A 19,058-nucleotide genomic window follows, 5' to 3' on the forward strand; every position below is an offset into this window, starting at 1 on the left:
TCACAGCATAAATTCTAAGCAGTCTGCATGGCCATAACATGAACACACTAAAGATGAATTCTATCAAGATTTATTTCTGGTTCTTATGTTTTGTCAGCTTTAAGAAGTTCTCAATATGTTCAGGCTTTCAGAAATTCCACTTTCAGTTGCTTAGCAGAATAGATAGGTCTCCTGCAATGTATACAGAGCGGCCCCACATCTTGCAGTGCTTACTTTCATGAGTAGTCCTAAACAGGTCAACAGGGCACCTTGTGTGAGAAAGGACCATTACTTGCATGGGTAAAGGTTTACAGGATAAGGCCCACTGTCATCAGTTTGTCAATGAACTAAGAGCCCCAATCCAACTCCCAGTGAGGTCAATGGGAGTTTTCCCCTTTATCTTACTGAGAGCTGGATCAAGCTCTACGTCTGCCCCTCCTCCCCCCCCGGCTCTCGTTACTACACCTAATGCATTAGCATGTGGCTACACTGAACTGGGAGCATGCCTCCCAGCCTGAGTAGTCAGACAGACACTAGCTCACTTGAGCTAGTGTACTAAAAATCGTGTGGGCATTGTGCTGGCACAGGCTAGCCACCCAACCTTGGACTCAGGGGATTGGGTGGGCTTGTACTTGGGTGGCTGGTGTGTGCCACTGCCCAGGCTGCTACATCTACACTGCTATTTTTAGCGTGCTAACTTGAGAAGAGCTACGGCCTGTCTGTTGCACACTCCCAGCCACAGTGTAGTCATCACTTTATACTCTGCATTTCTGACTCAGCCAAATTTCTGCCTTCAATGGAAAGCTTGCCTCAGGGGGCCCTAACTCCTGGAAGGAAATCTATGACTTGTGTATTGGGATGAATGATGCATGGTCTTGTTCCTTGCGGCTCTGTCTGTTACATTCACGACAGAAGTTGGTTGGGCTTTCTTCCAATTATGGCAAACCTCAAGGAATTAGCAAATTTGTTCTGCTCAAGTTCCTTATTTACTCAGTTTCTTTTGTAGAGCATTATTGGTGTATTTCATGCCAAGAGCCAAACAGATGGAATAAGCTAACAAGGGAAAGACAACTGAAGCAAAAGAAATGAGTACATTCAAGAAAGCCCTAGACTTAGTTTCATGAGGAGGGAACGGAGGCGTGTACTGGAAAAGCAAGAAGTAAAATTAACCAAAGATAGGTAGTTATGGTGGGCCAGATGAACTTTTTCTGATTAATACCAGTTCAGATCCTCCGCTACAGTGGCCCCAAATCTCTTAACATGCTGATCACATTTTGTTTATGGTTTGTATAAGTGGGTGCTTGAGTTATCAGTTACAAAAGTTGAATATGTAAAAACTTTTTGGTCAAAAGACGGCTCAAGACTGGACAGTGACTTCTTGATCTTTAAAGTTATACTTGTGTGTCCAAAACCTTCAGGAAATCTAATCAAAGACTCAAGCGTACGGGAGGCATTTTTTGGTTTGTTTTGAACAGACTACATTTTTGTAAGGGCTCAGAGGTAACAGGAATCTGGACATCTTAAGTAGTTTTGGAGAAAAAAAAACACGGTATTATTAATTCATGATTTTAAACATGTTTTAATTCCCTGCCCCCTCCCTCCCATGTTGAATGCTGAGTGAGATGCTGAGTGAGATCATATTGTGAAGCAGACTATGGCTAGACTAATAGTGAATTGATGGAAAAGCAACTGAGCCCTGAAAGGGATAAAGTTTTTGCTTATTAATAAATTAATATTAACCTCATATCCAATAATCCCCAAGAACTACATTAAAAGAATTCTAAGGTTGCAACCTGAAGCACCCAATGTTAGGAACCTTAATTCAGCCCCTTTGTGTGTATGCATTATGACACATGGTTAATTACATGATTGCATACTATTTTACCCCTAATTTAATGCACAGGCTGGATGGCACTCAATTAATCAACAGCTATTCAATATTTTGTTTTATCCTTATTGTTCAAGGTGTGACCCCTATACTTTATTTACTGCACACTATTGAAATCCTGCTCTGAAGACAGAATTATTAATTTCCTCATGGGCTTTTCTCTGGCGCTCATCACTACAGTATCTGAGTACTTCAAACATTAATTTATCTTCATAACATGCTTGTGAGGTGAGTGGTTGGTGTTACCCCCCTTGTACATATGGGGAGCTGAGGCACAGAGATATTACAGTAAAAAGCAACCCCTAATTTTAGGGGCCTAACCCAAGATGCCTAGACTCTGATTTTTCAGAATACCAAGTATTATATAGCACTTTATATGTTCAGAGCACAGCTCCCATTGACTGCAGCTGCAGTCAAAAGTAAGTGCTCAGCACTTCTGCAAAGCAGACCTCAGGGTATCAAGTTGGGCACCCAGAAAATGAGGAACACACAATTAGTGACCACCCGTGAAGAATTTGATTTAAGTGAGTGACTTAGTGTCACACAGAACCTCTGTGGCAGAGGCAGAGAGAGAATCGCAAGCTCAGGGGCGTCAGACCCTTTACCGTGAGACCATCCTTTTAATTCCTGCAGTACCCTGCCTCAAACACAACACACCATCCTTCTTCTGCAACAAATGAGGCAGGGGTCCTACAATCAGCCTGCCTTCCTATACACCCTTGATTCATCCCCAGAGCAGGTCCATCCTGTGCACTGAATGAGCCAGGGGGTTCTGTGGAAAAATTAGTATGTGATCATGTAATTAAAGTCTATTACAAAGCATATGTACAAGGAGACTGGAGTAAGGTTAATTCTGGCATTTCCTAACTTGGGTCACATTAATGTTCTTTTAAAGTAGATTACACGTAAACTACAAGGGCCCAGTTCCTCGAAGGTATTTAGGTGCCTAACTTCCATTGAAATTAATGGAGGTTAGGAGCCTAAATGCCTCTGAGAATCTGGGTCTCAGTATTTTAAAAAAGCAAACTGATAAAAACAAATCTCATCATGTGGAATCATTTTGACACCCACACGGTTTATCAGCAGGGATGGAACCTTTAGATTCACCACAAACCTCTGCCCTTTGAGCTAATGGAGTAACTGATAGAGCAGTCATTCTCAAACTTTTGTTTTGGTGACCCCTTTCGCATAGCAAGCCTCTGAGTATGACCCCCCCTTATAAATTAAAAAACACTTTTTTTTATATTTAACACTATTATAAATGCTGGGGGCAAAGTGGGGTTTGGGGGTGGAGGCTGACAGCTTGCGAACCCCCACATAACAACCTCGCAACCCCCCCAGGGGTCACAACCCCCAGTTTGAGAACCTCAGTGATAGAGGATGATAACCTACTATTGCTATGTGGACCAGCACTAGAGGGAATTGGACAAACACTTTGCCAGCGGGCTTCACAGCTGTTTGCTGACAGAAGAGGAACGGCACAACTCAGGCATCCTGGGTTCCATTCCAGTTTCTGAAAGGGAATGAGCCTAGTGGTCACAGACCCTTCTGCCGATTCCCCTCAAGCCTGAACCATTCTACTCCATCCATCCATACCTGGCTTCTGTGCCCATTCTTTTCCTCTCACCTCCACCACTCCCCCCTTCCCACCAAACTTCTGATCCCAGTCTCCACCTCTTGCAGTCCTTATCCCAGTCCCTGCCCCCTCCTCGCCCCTCTTCATTTCCCACCCTTCCCCACATCTGAGACTCCTTGTCCCAATCTACTTCCTCTACCACCCCGGTCCAGTGCTTGCCCCTCTGCATTCGAGGCTAGCACCTTCCTCCTCCTCCTTGCCTGAGAGCCACCAGGGTGAGCACAGAAGACACAGGAAAGTGTTTCCCTGCTCTCAATTTTTGAGTCCCCCTGCCCCAGCTAGGAGCAGGAATTGCAGAGAAAGTCCTGCTCAGCACATGCAGCCCTAGGCTGGATCACGTTCAATGCAGATTGAATCAGAATTTAGCTACCAAACTCTAAAAGTCCCTACTGAACACATGCAAACAGATTTTTCAAGGGCTTGTAACTTGGCCACATTTGGGGTCTCCCTCACCCCTGACAGCAACAGCAAGAGACACATCCCTGGTAACACAGTAACCCTTCCTGCCAAATTGCAAGTTCCTGCTCCAATTGTGTTCCCTTTGTTGCCCTAACAATATGTTAATTACTATTGGTGTAAGAGTAAGTTCAGGAATGGCTCATGTGAGACATCTGTGTCTACTGATTCCAGAGAACTGTGAATCTGATTGTTTGGTCCAATGCAGTGTTGACAAAAAACTGTTTGCCAGTCTGTAAAATTGTTATAGCAGCACCTCACAGGGGGCAGGGTTTGAGGCTTGTTTGTAAAACACCGACAGAGTCAGAGGAAGGAACTGGATCAGCACCAAGTATTTTTACAGGAGATTTCTAGTCACAAACCCATAGTTATCCTGATCTTTTTTCAAATTGCAGATAAAACCTATTTTCCTGAATGCACCTGTATTTTGCTCCCCTTGCTGCAGGGTCTTTTGCATGGGCCCAAGAGCAAATCACCAAGCACAATCAAGCATACCCATTCTCCCTGCCTCTTTGTGGCTGAATGCTGTGCCTCTTCAGTTTCAGCTTGGCTGCTGTTAATGGTATACACCTTCTTGCAGGGCTCATGTAAGTGGGTGTGTGCACATTATGAACTTAATCACTCTAGCTAGGCATGAATGATGTAAGCCCCCATCAACACAACAGGGAAGTTGACTATAGACAAAAGACTAATACCAGAAGCAATATACTGGGGGGAAATATTTTCTTTAATAACAATGGCCATAGTGGGTCAGACCAAAGGTCCATCTAGCCCAGTATCCTGTCTTCTGACAGTGGCCAATTCCAGGTGCTCAGGTACTGCAATTTTGGTTGCTACCTTTGACAATAGTAGGGCCCTTTAAGGTTAATAGAATATTAGGGTTGGAAGGGACCTCAGGAGGTCATCTAGTCCAACCCCCTGCTCAAAGCAGGACTAATCCCCAGATAGATTTTTTTTTTGCCCCAGATCCCTAAATGGCCCCCTCAAGGATTGACCTCACAACCCTGGGTTTAGTAGGCCAATGCTCAAACCACTGAGCTATCCCTCCTTGACACCTTAGGTGGTCCGAGGCCGACTGTCCCACCTCTCCGTGAGGTTCTGCTGCAGCCTTCACCGCAAGCCTCACCGCCAGCTGCTCCGCTCCACCAGCTGTCCCGTGAGCCACTCCACTCCGCCAGCCACTCCACTGCACCGCACCAGCTGTCCCATGAGCCGCTCCAGCTGTTCCATGAACTGCTCTGCTCCGCCAGCCGCTCCACTGCACCAGCTGTCCTGTGAGCAGCTCCAGCCGTCCCACGAACTGCTCTGCTCCGCCAGCCACTCAGCAACATATCTTCAGCCTAGGGCCGGCTCCAGGCACCAGCCCTCCAAGCATGTGCTTGGGGCGGCACCTGGAGGGGGGCGGCGCTCACCCGGGGAGAGCGGGGCTGCGGCCGGGCTCTCCGCCCTCCCCCCGGCGCTCCGGCCGGCCGGGGAGAGCGGGGCCGCCCTCCCCTGGCGCTCCGGCCGGCCGGGAAGAGCGGGGCCGCGGCCGGGCTCGCCGCCCTCCCCTGCTGCGCTCCCCACTGGGGGGCGGGCACGGCGGGAGGTTTTTTTGCCTCGGACGGCAAAAAAGCCAGTGCTGGTGCACCATTGGCCCAAAGTGAATTCAGCTCAGCAGCCTGTAACTTGACTCCTAATGGAATCAAAATTAGCTCTGATATTCCACAGTGGAGAGGGGAGGAGGTGCAATTGGTGTTTCAGGCCCTCAAAAGAGGCCCATACCATCAGGTACAAATACCTGTCTCCGGCCTCTCTCCAGGTTCATGGTTTCCAATCTAATTCCTGGTTTTAGTCATTTTGGCATCACAAGAGTCCTCACTGAAGAACAGTAAATGGCCTTACTCTGGAGGAATTAGGTTCACAAATCAAATCTAAACTAAGAGCATTTGAAAATCACATTCTGAGCATGTGCAGGTTTTGTTTGTTTGTTTGTTTTTGTTTTGTTAAGTTTATTAAGGCCCTAATCCTGCAATGGGTTCCATGTGATCCAAGCCCCAGTGAAGTCAAAAAGGCTCTGTGCAGAGCGCATTGAAGGATCAGGGCTTGTGTGTACATTCTGAGAACAACATGCCGTGTACGTGTATGCAATTAAGTTAGCTTTGCAGTGAGCCAGTCAGTCATCTAGGGCCATGTTTCTTTTCTCTCTCTCTCTCTGTTGGACTGTAGGAAATGCCATAATACAAAAGCTGTTTAATTATGCCCCTTGAACATTATTTTAACACATCAGGAAATTTTAAAGTCAGGTTTGTACATACAACCGTAACTCTTGCCTGTAGGTGTGCATTCTGATACCGTCAAATGACATGAACACATCCTATTTCTCAAATACAATGTATTCTCCAATTTTTATTCAAAGCCTTAAGACTCAGACTTTCATGTCAGGAAGGATCATCATAATCATCTAGTCTGACCTCCTGCACATTGCAGGCCACAGAACCGCACCCAGTCTTCCAATAGATCCCTAATGAGTGAAAGACTTCAAGTTACAGAGAATCCACCATTCACACTACTTTAAATCTGCAAGTGACCCGTGCCCCATGCTGCAGCGGGAAGCAAAAAACTCCCAGTGTCTGTGCCAATCTGACCCAGCAGGAAATTCTTTCCCCACCCCAAATATGTGTTGTCTTACAGTACAGTAGTACACAATGTCCCATGATACTGAGAAGAATCAATACATATCAATTATATGAAAGCAGTAAACTACACTTATCTAGGATGTTTTCCAAATACAAACAGAGTAATACTTAAGGTCCTCCAGCACCTCTAGGGGTTTGGAATTAAATTAAAATTCTTCCAGTGATTACAACGTGATTACAACATTGTCATTAATACATATTTGAATGATAGAAAGGCATGTAATTGAAGGCCATCTTCTCCCAGAAGGGAACAGGTTACAGACAGCACAGCCTTAACTTTCATTGTTCATGTCAGCAAATGCCATTCTCTGGAGACTGCATGGTTAACTTACGCCCTGATCCTGCAATCAGTTCCCTGTGAGCAGAGCCTCAACTTCACTGGGGCTGCGTTAACAGCTTACACGCAATTATTAATAGCTCTTGTGTCCAGCATGACAGAGGGAAATAGCATTTAAATTACAATTTACACCAACAATTTATTCTTATTTATCTGTACAGTCCACCAGGCTCATTTTCCTATAAGAAACAGAATGTAGAAAAATTAAAATAAGGTGTATAATAGTCTAAACAAAAACAACCGACATTGGCTCATAGCACTGCAGTGTTCCAATTCTCCTTCACTGTGCCAGGCACTGACATTTGGTCAGGCAATGTCCCATCTGAAATATCTGAGAGAGATTTTCCCTCCACCACATTCAGGGGTTTGTTGTTAACCGAAGATCTGGAGAATGTGGTTATGGGACCACACTGGAGCCAAACTGTGGTACTGCGCATGATGGATTTCTTGTTTTGTACATAATGCCTGGCTCTCTTTTCTGCGATGAATCTACATCACTATGTCTCTACCAGTTTGCTATGGCAAGTACTTTTAAAACCAATACTAAAAAAATAGGAGTGAGGTAAGATGCACAAGTAAAAATTTATGAAATCTGAACCTGGCACCATCACTAGTAGGGTAAGATATGTAAGCGTCATCATCCACATAGGGGTGTTGGGCCCTGCTGTTTTGCTACTGAACTGCTTTGTTGCTAGTTGACAAGGAGCCATCCAATTCCCATCTAAAATGCAATGAAACGCTAGATCTTGCGGCCAGAGCTCCTCTTAGCTTCTTTTGAGAATGTTCCTTAATAGATTTAGGAGCACAAGTACCAACTGACTCTCAGTGGGACTTGTGATCCTAAATCTTTTAGGGGCTTTTTGAAAATGTCCCCTGTAACTAAGAAACCAAGAGCAGCAATGGATCCAATATAACCCTGATGCAAGGACCTCTCTTTGCAAATGGAGGACAACTCCTGCCCCAAAAGGGAGCTAACACAGCCTTTCCCCACGTCTCCAAATGTTTTCCCGTACAGGCATCACTTCAGCCTGATCTGGAATGAGTCTCACCACACATCTTATCTCAGCTAGGCAATGAGAAACAGACATCGCCACAGAATCTGAATTCTCTGAAAAGCTGGGGAAGAGCCAAGTATCAGCAACCTAATGACTCTGCCGCTCAGAATCTGTCTGCAGCAGCTCAGTGCACCACTGAACAGGACAGGTGACAAGACAGAATTGAGTTGGAACCCACATGTGAGCCTGGAGATCAGATGAGAAGTTAATCATAAGTAGGGCCCTATCAAATTCACAGCCATGAAAAATGCATCACAGACTGTGAAATCTGGTCTCCCTCCATGAAATCTTTTTTCATTGTGTGCTTTTACCCTATACTATACAGATTTCATGTGGGGGACGAGCGTTTCTCAAATTGGAGGTCCTGACAAAAAGGGAGTTGCGGGGGGAGGGAGGTGTCATAAGGTTATTTTAAGGGGGTCTAGTAGAGCAGGCTTCTTCTATACCTGCCCCACCAGGTGGTAGGTGATTCTGGTTGCTGTACCTGCATTACAATAGCAGTCCTCAAGGACATAAGAACAGCCATACAGGGTCAGACCAACGGTTCATCTAGCCCAGTAACCGGTGGCTAATGTCAGGTGCTTCAGAGGGAATAAACAGAACAGGTATCATCAAGTTACCCATCCCCTGTCGCCCATTCCCAGCTTCTGGCAAACAAAGGCTAGAGACACTTCAGAGCATGGTTTTGCATCCCTGCTCATCTTGGCTAATAGTCATTGATGGACCTATCCTCCATGAACTTATCTAGTTCTTTTTTGAACCCTGTTATAGTCTTGGCCTTCACAACATCCTCCGGCAAAGAGTTCCACTGGTTGACTGTGTGTTGTGTGAAGAAATACTTCCTTTTATTTATTTTAAATCTGCTACCTATTAATTAATTAAGGAAATGTTTATACTGCAATTAGACACTCGGGGCTGGCCTGTGCCAGCTGACTTGGGCTTGTGGGGCTCAGGCTAAGGGGCTGTTTAATTGCAATGTAAATGTTCATGTTGCAGCCTGAATTCTGGAATCCTCCCACCTCCTGAGAGACCAGCAGATAGCAGTATGGACCAATTGTTCATACACAGCCTATCCAGAATAAGGCCCCTAAAAACAAATTCCTTATATGCAATTTCAGAGCTTTCTTAAGCTATTATGCACACAAGCTTCTTAGGTCAACTAACTCAAAACTCCCAATGCAAAACCCAGTGTGGAGACATCATGTGGATATAAGACTCTCCCTGAAATGTTATATCCCTAGACCAGTACATGGATGCACTCAACTTTATACATAGATTTTTAATATGTGACAGATTTAAATGATATTCTCTTTTAATCCATCATCATACAATTCAGTGCATTCATTTGTATTAACTGTTTCAGAAGGCCTCATGAATAAGAACAAAAATTAGACTAAATACAAGGCCACCAAAAGCTGCAACCCTCCTAGGTTCCCTACAGGCCAGTTCAGTGCATTGCTGAGGCAGAGGTAGCTATTTTTCCTGTAAGAGCAGAAAGATGAGCAAATTAACCAATATTTTTTATTTCTTGGTCATACACGTGTTGGTGAAATCAGAAATGTGATCATAACTGCTTTGTTAGTCTTACATTCAGCAGAGAAACAGTTAAATAGTCTTCTGAATTGGACAGCTAGAAGACAACAGTATAGAAAACTACTGAATGCACTAACCCAGCTTAAACAATGGCCATGTTTGCCAGAAGCATCATCATGGAAACTACATCCCTCTCACAATGGAGAAGTCTGCTTCAGTGACCCACTCCAAAGAAGTGTAGGTTTGGCAAACATACTGATGCATGAACTATTATTTTAGCTAGTTATGCATTTCCAGGAGAAGCCAAGGTTGGGCCTGATCACTTCAATAGGATTGTACTTTTCCTCCAAGGCAGGATATCACTTATATTAAAATTTTAGGATCAGGTTTTTAAATTAGTTATTTTAACAGTTTGAAAGATAGCTTCAGGCCAAAAACATCATGGAAGAACAAGAGCTTGGGGAAGAAGGGAATTTCCCCCCTCTTAAATAAATCATGCAACCCTCTTCAAAAATCCTGGTTTATTGCAGTGTAGGCAGTAGCTGAATATTGTGACAGACACAGCATGTGCCTACAGCCTTTGTACTGTAAGAAAGGAAATGCCCATTCTGATCCTCTTACTCTGAAAGATGTGGTATATCATCATATGAGCCAGGATGATAACCAGGACACATGATCCCAACTCTACATCCTCTTTTCTCTCCCCCTGCATGACTGTAGTCAGGGCTCTACATATTCCATGATTCTGTGGCTGTGAAGAATTTGCCAAATATTTGAGCTCCAGAATCAAAACACTAAAATTAAAAAGAAAAACAAGGGGGGGGGGTGTAGGAGGAGTTCAGCTGACTGTTTATAAAAATCTAAAGACACTAATTGAATGCAAATGAACAGAGTGTCATGTTCCTGAGTCTGCAGAGAGCCTGAAACAATAACTCAGGTCAGAATCAAATGAGTGGGTTGAAACCTAAATGCAACAAATGAAGCATTAAAAATAGTTATTACTTCAGCGATATTTTAGCAGACATTCAAATTGGTGTTTTGTTTAACCTTTGTTTTCTTAAATATAAATGAAGCTTCATATTTTCCAGTCTGCTACAGAATTTGATAACCCTGCTCCAGAATTTGGGTTTGGCTTGCTGCAGAGTACACAGCACTATGACTATGTAGTTTGATATGATACAAGCCACCTGATAGTATTAATCCAAATGCAACTATTGAACAGGCCAAAAGGAAGGATTTTTCAGTGGTGGAAGTATGTACACCCACACAGGCCAGCACACAAAGTATTGATCCTTAAATACCTGTACCCCTTTTACAGAGTAAACTCAGAATGCATTCTGCATTACCACCAAAATTAAACAAAACCAATCAGAGAGAATTAACAAAAGTAGTAAAACAAAATTGCTCTATCAAATCAGAAATACAGCTTCTCTCAGAGTTTCTCCCTCCCCATCCCCAGTAGTCTTCTCAAGTTTGGTTACTAGAACTTAACTAGTATCCAAAATACCAAGTTATTAGTGTTTCGAGACTGAGAGCTATACAAGGCAGTGGTGATACTACTACTGGATCCTACCAGTAAAGTAGTATCCTTTGTTCTATGACCGTGGTTTTCAACCTGGGGTCCGCAGACTATATCTAAGGGGTCTGAGAAAGGTGACTATGAAAATAGTTTCAGATTCCAGAAAATGCATTCAAAAGTATGTGAATATCCCCACCTACAGGTCAAAACACGGAACTGTTGTCATTACCATAGAAGCCCACAGTTTAGCGCCCTGTCTCATGCTGCGTCAAATGCCATGCTGAGCACGTGCAACATTTATAGATCAATTCTGTTCAGACAGTTTTCTGTCTAAGACTTCTGTGGTAGGGGTCTGCAGACCTCAGGGTGATTTTCCAAGGAGTCCGCACCTCCATTTGAAATTTTTTAAGGGTCTGCAAATGAAAAAAGGTTGAAAATCACTGTTCTATGAAGTAGAACATTAACAGAGGACCAACAGATTTCTAATGTAAAGGATAGTGCGAACAAGGCGTACTTTGGAAGGAGGAAAAGTGAACGATGAGAGCCGCGTAGAAGTGTCAGGGAAACAAAATGGAAGTTGCAATGGAAAACAAGGTTTTGTATCCATAGATACATGGTCTAAGATAACTTTTGTTTAAGGACCAGCTTGTCTCTCTAACCAGACATAGGGTAAGCCACTGTTCAGGGACAGGCTTCCAAAAAAAGATGCCAGTTTATTTAAAAATAGGTGATGTGTCTCCACGTTACAATACTGGTCCCAAATGTTTGGAAATTTTCAGTGAGTTTGATTTTTGCCTAGTTATGGCCCAGTATATGACCTCAATTTACTGAAATATCTCAGAGGCACATCCCACATAAAACTTCTGCTCAGAAAGCCTGGGGGTGTGCATTTACTTAGGACTAATGTACAGCTGAAGTGTTTAGACAGTGGTTTCCTGCGGCACGCACAGTGCTTTTGTATCTGCATCCTAATTTGAATGCATAGCATAAAAAACTAATATAATTGGCTGAGAGATGAATAATGCTTCATAAAATACCTCAATAGTACAAGTTTATGCGTGTTCTATAATTCATGTGAAAATAAACTGCAAGAACTACAAAATGAGTTCAGCTTCCTCACATATCAGTCTGGCGTTAAATACTGCTTATACATAACTATAGAAATATATATGGTCCTCACGGTTCATTTCAGTTTTGCATTATTCATTTGGGTCATTGCTAATTGCACCTTAGTTTGACAATTCATTTATTATGCCTTTATTTTATCAAATGCATCAAACCAAGAACGTGAAGGAAGATGGAAACACACAACTAAATTTAGAAACCTGATAGATCTCCGGCTCTCCCTCTACTAACCTCAACCAACTGGGCTTTACTTTCGGACACCCCACCCCTGCATTCCATGGGAATGTTCATACTGAGGCTACTTTTGACTGAACAAATTATCCATTTTTCTCAGGATGATCAAACGGTCAGAAGATCAAAGATAACGGACCATTGTGAAATGAAGCTATAGAATTCAGCAAGACTTCTAGAGAACAAGAAGGTAGCAATCTTTTCAGAACTGGTGTTTATGCAGCATATAGGCTACGTCTACACTGGCATCTGGATACATGTCCACACATCTGTATGCTCCCCTTTGACAAGTGTCCAAACATGCTGTGCTAGCCACGGCTATACACTTTGTACCTGGGTATATCCACATCCACGCTGGTACACACTTCTTTGGTACACAAGGTTAGCTCAGGGGGTGGTATCCCAGGGTTCAGTGAGTCCCAGGAGACGTCCTAGGATCCGACTTGCTGGGTATTGCAGGCACCTTCACAAATCTGGCAATGGCAACTCCTGCTCAGCCCTCTCTCCTGTCCAACGTGGTGGAAAACATAGAGCAAGTAATCGATGATGTGGTTCTGCTCCTGCTCCTTCTTGCTGGACAAATGTATGTATATTACAGTATGTGACCATTGAGAATCTTGGGTGAATGGACTCGAATCTCTCTCACAAGCCAGAGATAGGTGACTGATCCACCGACACCCTATGACACAGAGATGCATGAGAGTGCCAGTGTTGTGACTGTATATCCATGGTGGACTGCTGTTTCTGGACCACTAAAACCAGTGGAATATGGTGGGGCAACATAGTCTTCGAAACTCCGGAACTTCAGAATGAAGCAGATGTTCCTGGACCTCTGTGAGGAGCCAATCCCAACCCTAGAGCAGCGAAACACGTGGTTCCAGAGATGCATACTGGTGCAGCAGCAGGTGGTTATTGCCCTCTGGAAGCTGGCAATGCCAGACAGCTACCAGTCAGTCACAAATCACTTTGGGATGGGGAAGTCCACTGTCAGGCTCATGGTAACACAGGTTTGTGAAACTATCTACACCCATCTACCCGTGGGTGGCTGCCAACGTTATAGAAATTATTGCGGGTTTCCAGACAATGGTGTTTCTCTGAAAACATCCACTCAATGTGCAGCGGCAGTCAAAAAAGCTAACAATGTTGGGAATCATTAAGAAAGGGATAGATAAGACAGAAAATATCATATTGCTCTATATAAATCCATGGTACGCCCACATTTTGAATACTGCGTGCAGATGTGGTTGCCCCATCTCAAAAAAAATATATTAGAATTGGAAAAGGTTCAGAAAAGGGATATGGAATGGCTTCCATATGAGGAGAGATTAATAAGACTGGAACTTTTCAGCTTGGAAAAGAGATGACTAAGGGGGGATATGATAGAGGTCTATAAAGTCATGACTGATGTGGAGAAAAGTAAATAAGGAAGTGTTATTTACTCCTTCTCATGACAAGAACTAGGGGCCACCAAATGAAATTAATAAGCAGCAGGTTTAAAACAAACAAAAGGAATTATTTCTTCACACAATGCATAGTCAACCTGTGGAACTCCTTGCCAGAGGATGTTGTGAAGGCCAAGACTATAACATGGTTCAAGAAAGAACTACTAGATAAATTCATGGAGGATAGGTCCATCAATGGCTATTAGCCAGGATGGGCAGGGATGGTGTCCCTAACCTCTGTTTGCCAGAAGCTGGGAATGGGTGACAGGGAATGGATCACTTGATGATTACCTGTTCTGTTCATTCCCTTTGGGGCACCTGGCATTGGCCACTGTCGGAAGACAGGATATTGGCCTAGATGGAGGCCATCAATGGCTCTCACCCCCCTATACTTTGTCCATCAAAAGTGAGTGAGTACGTCAATCAGAAAGGGTCCTCATTCAAGGTCTAGTAGACCACAAAGGCAGGTTCATTAACACTAACGACAGACACACAGGAAGGGTTCATGACACCAGGGTGAGGAGATTGGGACTGTACTTGAAGTGGAAGGAAAAGACTTTATTTCCCCAGAAATAATTGTTTCTGTATAGTGTCTCTGTGCCCAGGATCATTCTGGGGGACTCCATCTAACCACTCCTACCCTGGCTAACAAAACCCTACCCCAACACCAACAATCTGGCAAAAATGGGAATTCAACTCCACACTAAGCAGCTTCAGGATGGGAGTGGAACACATCTTAGGATGGCTAAAGGCTCATTGGTGATCCCTACACAACTGGTTGGATGCCAGTGTGGCCAATGCCATCCCCATTATTGTGGCATGCTGTGCATTTCATAACATGTGAGACTGAAGTGAATACTTTGGGACAGAGTGGGCACAGAACAGGACATGTGCATGATGGCACAGTTACATCACTGTTTTTCCTGTTCTGTTTTGTCAAATGCATAGGGAAGTTTATCCACCCTTTCTTCTCCCAGACTCCTGTTAACAAAGTTAACTTATTTCCATGCACATTGTACTTTCAACACGTCTCCAGCTTATTTATATTCACATGCCCGGACAGGGGTGGGGTTGGACTGACTGGAAGTTCTGGGAGGGACAGATAGGACCTTGTAGTTCTCTGTCCTGGGCAATTACACAACTCAAGGCACAGACTGGTGGGACCCAAAACCAAAGGGGGGGACGGGACAAAAAAAATGTACCCTCTTATCATAGCCTAAACGATGGGTCTGCACACAAGTAAAGGAAACAAACATTTATTGAAACTAGTGCATATAACGTAACACTGAACATTAAAAAGAAACAAACAAATCAGACTCCCTGAAGTACTTCACTGCCTATGACCCAGTCTCCTTGGCCTTGACCTCCCTCTCCCCTGGACAAGGAGGGGGTGGGAAACAGCTGTGGAAAACATTTGGGGGGGGTGGTGAGGACCACAAAGAGGGGCATCTCCAGCATGGCATTGGGGGGGCAGACATGTGTCAGGCAGTCTCAAGCTTATCCCCCTGCTGCACTGTCACAGATCTCCCCCGGGAGCAGTTTTGGGTACTTGTGCAGGGTGTTATGCCTGGAGTCCTGAGGCCTCCCCTCCGTCATGGAGGGTGGTGGTGGGGGGTGTCCTCCACCTTGAGCAAAGTGGGCTGCAGGAGGAGGTGCCAGCTCTCAGATACTGGCAGCAGCTATTGTAGCAAGTGGGACCTAATCTGTTCCACCACCACTTGTAACAGGGACTACAACAGGACATACTCCTGGGTCCTTTGGGGCAAGCTCCCATTCCCTGAACCACGAGTCCTGCTCTAGGAATTGGACCATTAATCCCTCCTGCCTTTGAGAAAACATTCCTCCCCCTCAACAGTCTGTTGTTTCCACTCCACAGCTCTTCGCTCCCATTCCCTCAGAAAGTCCAACTGCTCTTAGCTTCTCCTGTCGAGCCCAGTGAGCTGGTCCTCAAGTAACCTTCTCCATCTGGCCCTACTGTCCCCTTGCAGAATACATGCAGTCGCCTCAGCCAGACGTCCTGCAACTACAATCTCAAGAGCAGCGCTATGTTTTATCTGTCCTTTGAAAGCAAGTAAGAAACCCTCCCACAACTTTGCTGTGGAAGGCCAAGATATAGGCACTTTACAGCATCTGAAGAATGCTATTGTTTTATTAAGATGCCTTTTACAGACCGAGAAAGGAGCACCTTCTGAAAATGTAGGTAGTATGAACTAATGGTTTTAAAAATTGTAATGCCTTGTAAGTGTGCGACTGGGCTGATGGGGGCATTTATTTCAGGGGCAATATTAAGAGATCTCAATTTTTTCTCTTCAGACTGGCCATCTGTTGCAGAACATAGCAGTTTTGGAAGTACACCTCTACCCCGATATAATGCAACCCGATAAACATGAATTTGGATATAACGTAGTAAAGCAACACTCTGGGGGGGCGGGTCTGCGCACTCCAGTGGATCAAAGCAAGTTCAATATAACGCAGTTTCACCTATAAGTTCTGGGTTTCCATGACATAGATCATCTCCAGACATTTTATCTACTTTCACTATTTAATAAATGACATTTCATTAGATTCCCATTATCCTTTTCAAGAGCCAGGCTGCTCTGTGGCAGCAATAGGTTGGTGCATCTCAATAAGATGTAATTGACAACTTACTGAAAATTCAATTAAGCCATTTGATTAGTTTGAAGTTAGTATTAATAGACACTTAGTGTCAGAGTAAATTAGTGGCCCACCTTTACCTACATGTGACCTTGAACTTAAAAGCACATCGGATGCAAAATGCGTTTGTTACATGAAAGGGACAATTAAAAATAGCATAAATTAACACTGATTTGGGTCATCAGTGGAAGTTATGGTTAAGTCACTGAGTCATTTTCTGCTCCCAAGACTTTAATACTATCCTTTCTTACGTATAGTGAATGCAAACAGATGAATGCAAGTAAATTTGCAAACATTTATGATGCTTCCTGTGACATTTATATTTAATGGAATGAAGATCTAGAATTTTCCTGGTGTTTAGCTGTTTCTTTGAGTAGACTGCAGTAAGCCAGTTTGAAATTTTGGGTTGGTTCATGTGTTTGCTTTATTAAAGCTTTGGCACGAGGGAAAAAACAAAACACCAAGCAGGGTTCTCTAGAAGTGTTACTTTAAAACAAAGACAAACATATAAATATACATAAAATCAAAAATTGGGTTTTCAACTAGGAACTCAATTTATTTTAAAAAGGATTAAAATGCATGTATCATTCAATTGTTAACCACAAATGTCAACAAGTTCATATTCGATATACCATGTTGGAGAACCAGAGACAAATATAGTTTAATTTTTGAAGTGTTAACACCGGTTTTTTGGCTATTCACTGTGCTGAGCAAATAACTGGAGTCAGACTGATATCAATTCACAATAAATTTATTTTATGTGAGGAAAGAAGCTTGCCATTAATGAAAAATTCAGTAGAAAACAGTGCCCTCCTGCTTTCGGTCTAGATTACTCAAAAGTAGAAGCTTGGTATTAGTGAAAACTTCAGTAGAAACAATACTGTAGGAAACATTCTTGGCACATGAAAAAAAAAGCTTTAAACTCAAATTAAATCTGAACAGAGTATTTACCATGCAACAATACTGGCAGAAGAGCCAGTTTCTGATGACTGGTATTCTTCTCCCTTAAGACAATAACATGGAAGACACTTAAACCTGCTTTATATAAACTTAATTGTATATAAATATGGTGTCACCATTACTGGCAGTCTTTATTCAGGCCAGCCATTTAGTTTAGCAGTTCTAAGTAAGTAATAGGCACTTTGCCCTTCTGATTTCCCCTTTCACCCATCAGCCAGTCTGAATCCATACCAGGGACACTGTACACTGTGATCACCTAAAAACAAAAATACACCATTAACATCTGACCTAGAATACATATTCCTGGCAATAAAGAACAACCTATTTCCAAAGGCTCGGATTTCTGATATTAGCTACATGCATATTTTTAAAGGGCATATTTGACATGAGCTTCCATAGAGCAGTAAGCAAATGTTTGCAGAAACTATTACTCATGATCAGTAGGAGAGAGTTTGACAAAGTAGAAAGTATTTAAAAAGGCCTGAGTCCCTTTTCGTATTTAGATGAAACCTTTGCCTTGTTATTGCTTTTATACATGTTGACTTTATATATAAATCCTCGATACAGCAGTTTCCCTTAATACTGATAGTTCCTTGGCAACTTAAACTTCCTCTGCAATTTAAAGTTCCTTCAATCATAAAAATGTAGGACTGAAAGGGTCCTCGATATGTTATCTAGTCCAGTCCCCTGCATTGAGGTAGGACTAAATATTACCTAGACCATCCCTGACAGGTGTTCTTAAAACCTGTTCTTAAAACCCTCTAATGACAGAGATGCCACAACCTCCTTAGTAATTTGTTCCAGTGTTTAACTACCTTTACAGTTAGAAAGCTTTTCCTAATGTCTAGCTTAAATCTTCCTTGCTGCAATTTAAGACCATTGCTTCTTGTCCTAGCCTCAGAGATTAAGGAGAACTATCTCTCTCCCTCCTCCTTGTAACAACCTTTTATGCACTTGAAAACTTATGTCCCATCTCAGTCTTCTCTTTTTTAGGGTATGTCTATACTTATCTCTGGGTCCGGCGGTAAACAATCGATCTTCTGGGATCGATTTATCGTGTCTTGTCTAGACGCGATAAATCGATCCCGGAAGTGCTCGCCGTCGACGCCGGTACTCCTGCTCCGTGAAAGGAGTACGTGGAGTCGACGGGGGAGCCTGCCTGCTGCGTGTGGACCCGCGGTAAGTTCAAACTAAGATAGTTCGACTTCAGCTACGTGAATAACGTAGCTGAAGTTGCGTATCTTAGTTCGAAGTGGGGGGTTAGTGTGGACCAGCCCCAGACTAAACCAACCCAATTTTTTTCCTCCAATCTTTCCTTATAGGTCATGTTTTCTAATCCTTTAATCATTTTTGTTATTCTCGGGACTTTCTACAATTTGTCCATATCCTTCCTTAAATGTGGCACCCAGAACTGGACAATACTCCAGTTGAGGCCTTATCAGTGCTAAGCAGAGTGGTAGAATTATTTATCATGCATCCTTACAACAATTCTGCTAATACATCCCGGAATGACGTTTGCTTTTTTTTTTTTTTTTTTTTTTTTTTTTTTTTTTTTTTTTTTTTT

The 19,058-nt window shown here is 43.2% G+C and overlaps 1 protein-coding gene across 1 annotated transcript in view; it reads right to left on the reverse strand.

The window, feature by feature from the left end:
• Positions 1 to 17,269: 17,269 nt before the first annotated feature.
• LOC112109869 (endophilin-B1) overlaps positions 17,270 to 19,058 on the reverse strand; it is a 91,774-nt gene continuing 89,985 nt past the window's right edge. Inside the window, exon 10 of the mRNA XM_026655772.2 lies at positions 17,270 to 17,750. Within this exon, the coding sequence (XP_026511557.1) occupies positions 17,643 to 17,750 (108 nt within the window). The 3' untranslated portion in view covers positions 17,270 to 17,642. The remainder of the gene's footprint in view (positions 17,751 to 19,058) is intronic.

This window comes from Terrapene carolina, unplaced genomic scaffold (genome assembly GCF_002925995.2).
Source record: "Terrapene carolina triunguis isolate 2854851 unplaced genomic scaffold, T_m_triunguis-2.0 Scaffold211, whole genome shotgun sequence".
Classification (NCBI taxonomy): Eukaryota; Metazoa; Chordata; order Testudines; family Emydidae; genus Terrapene; species Terrapene triunguis.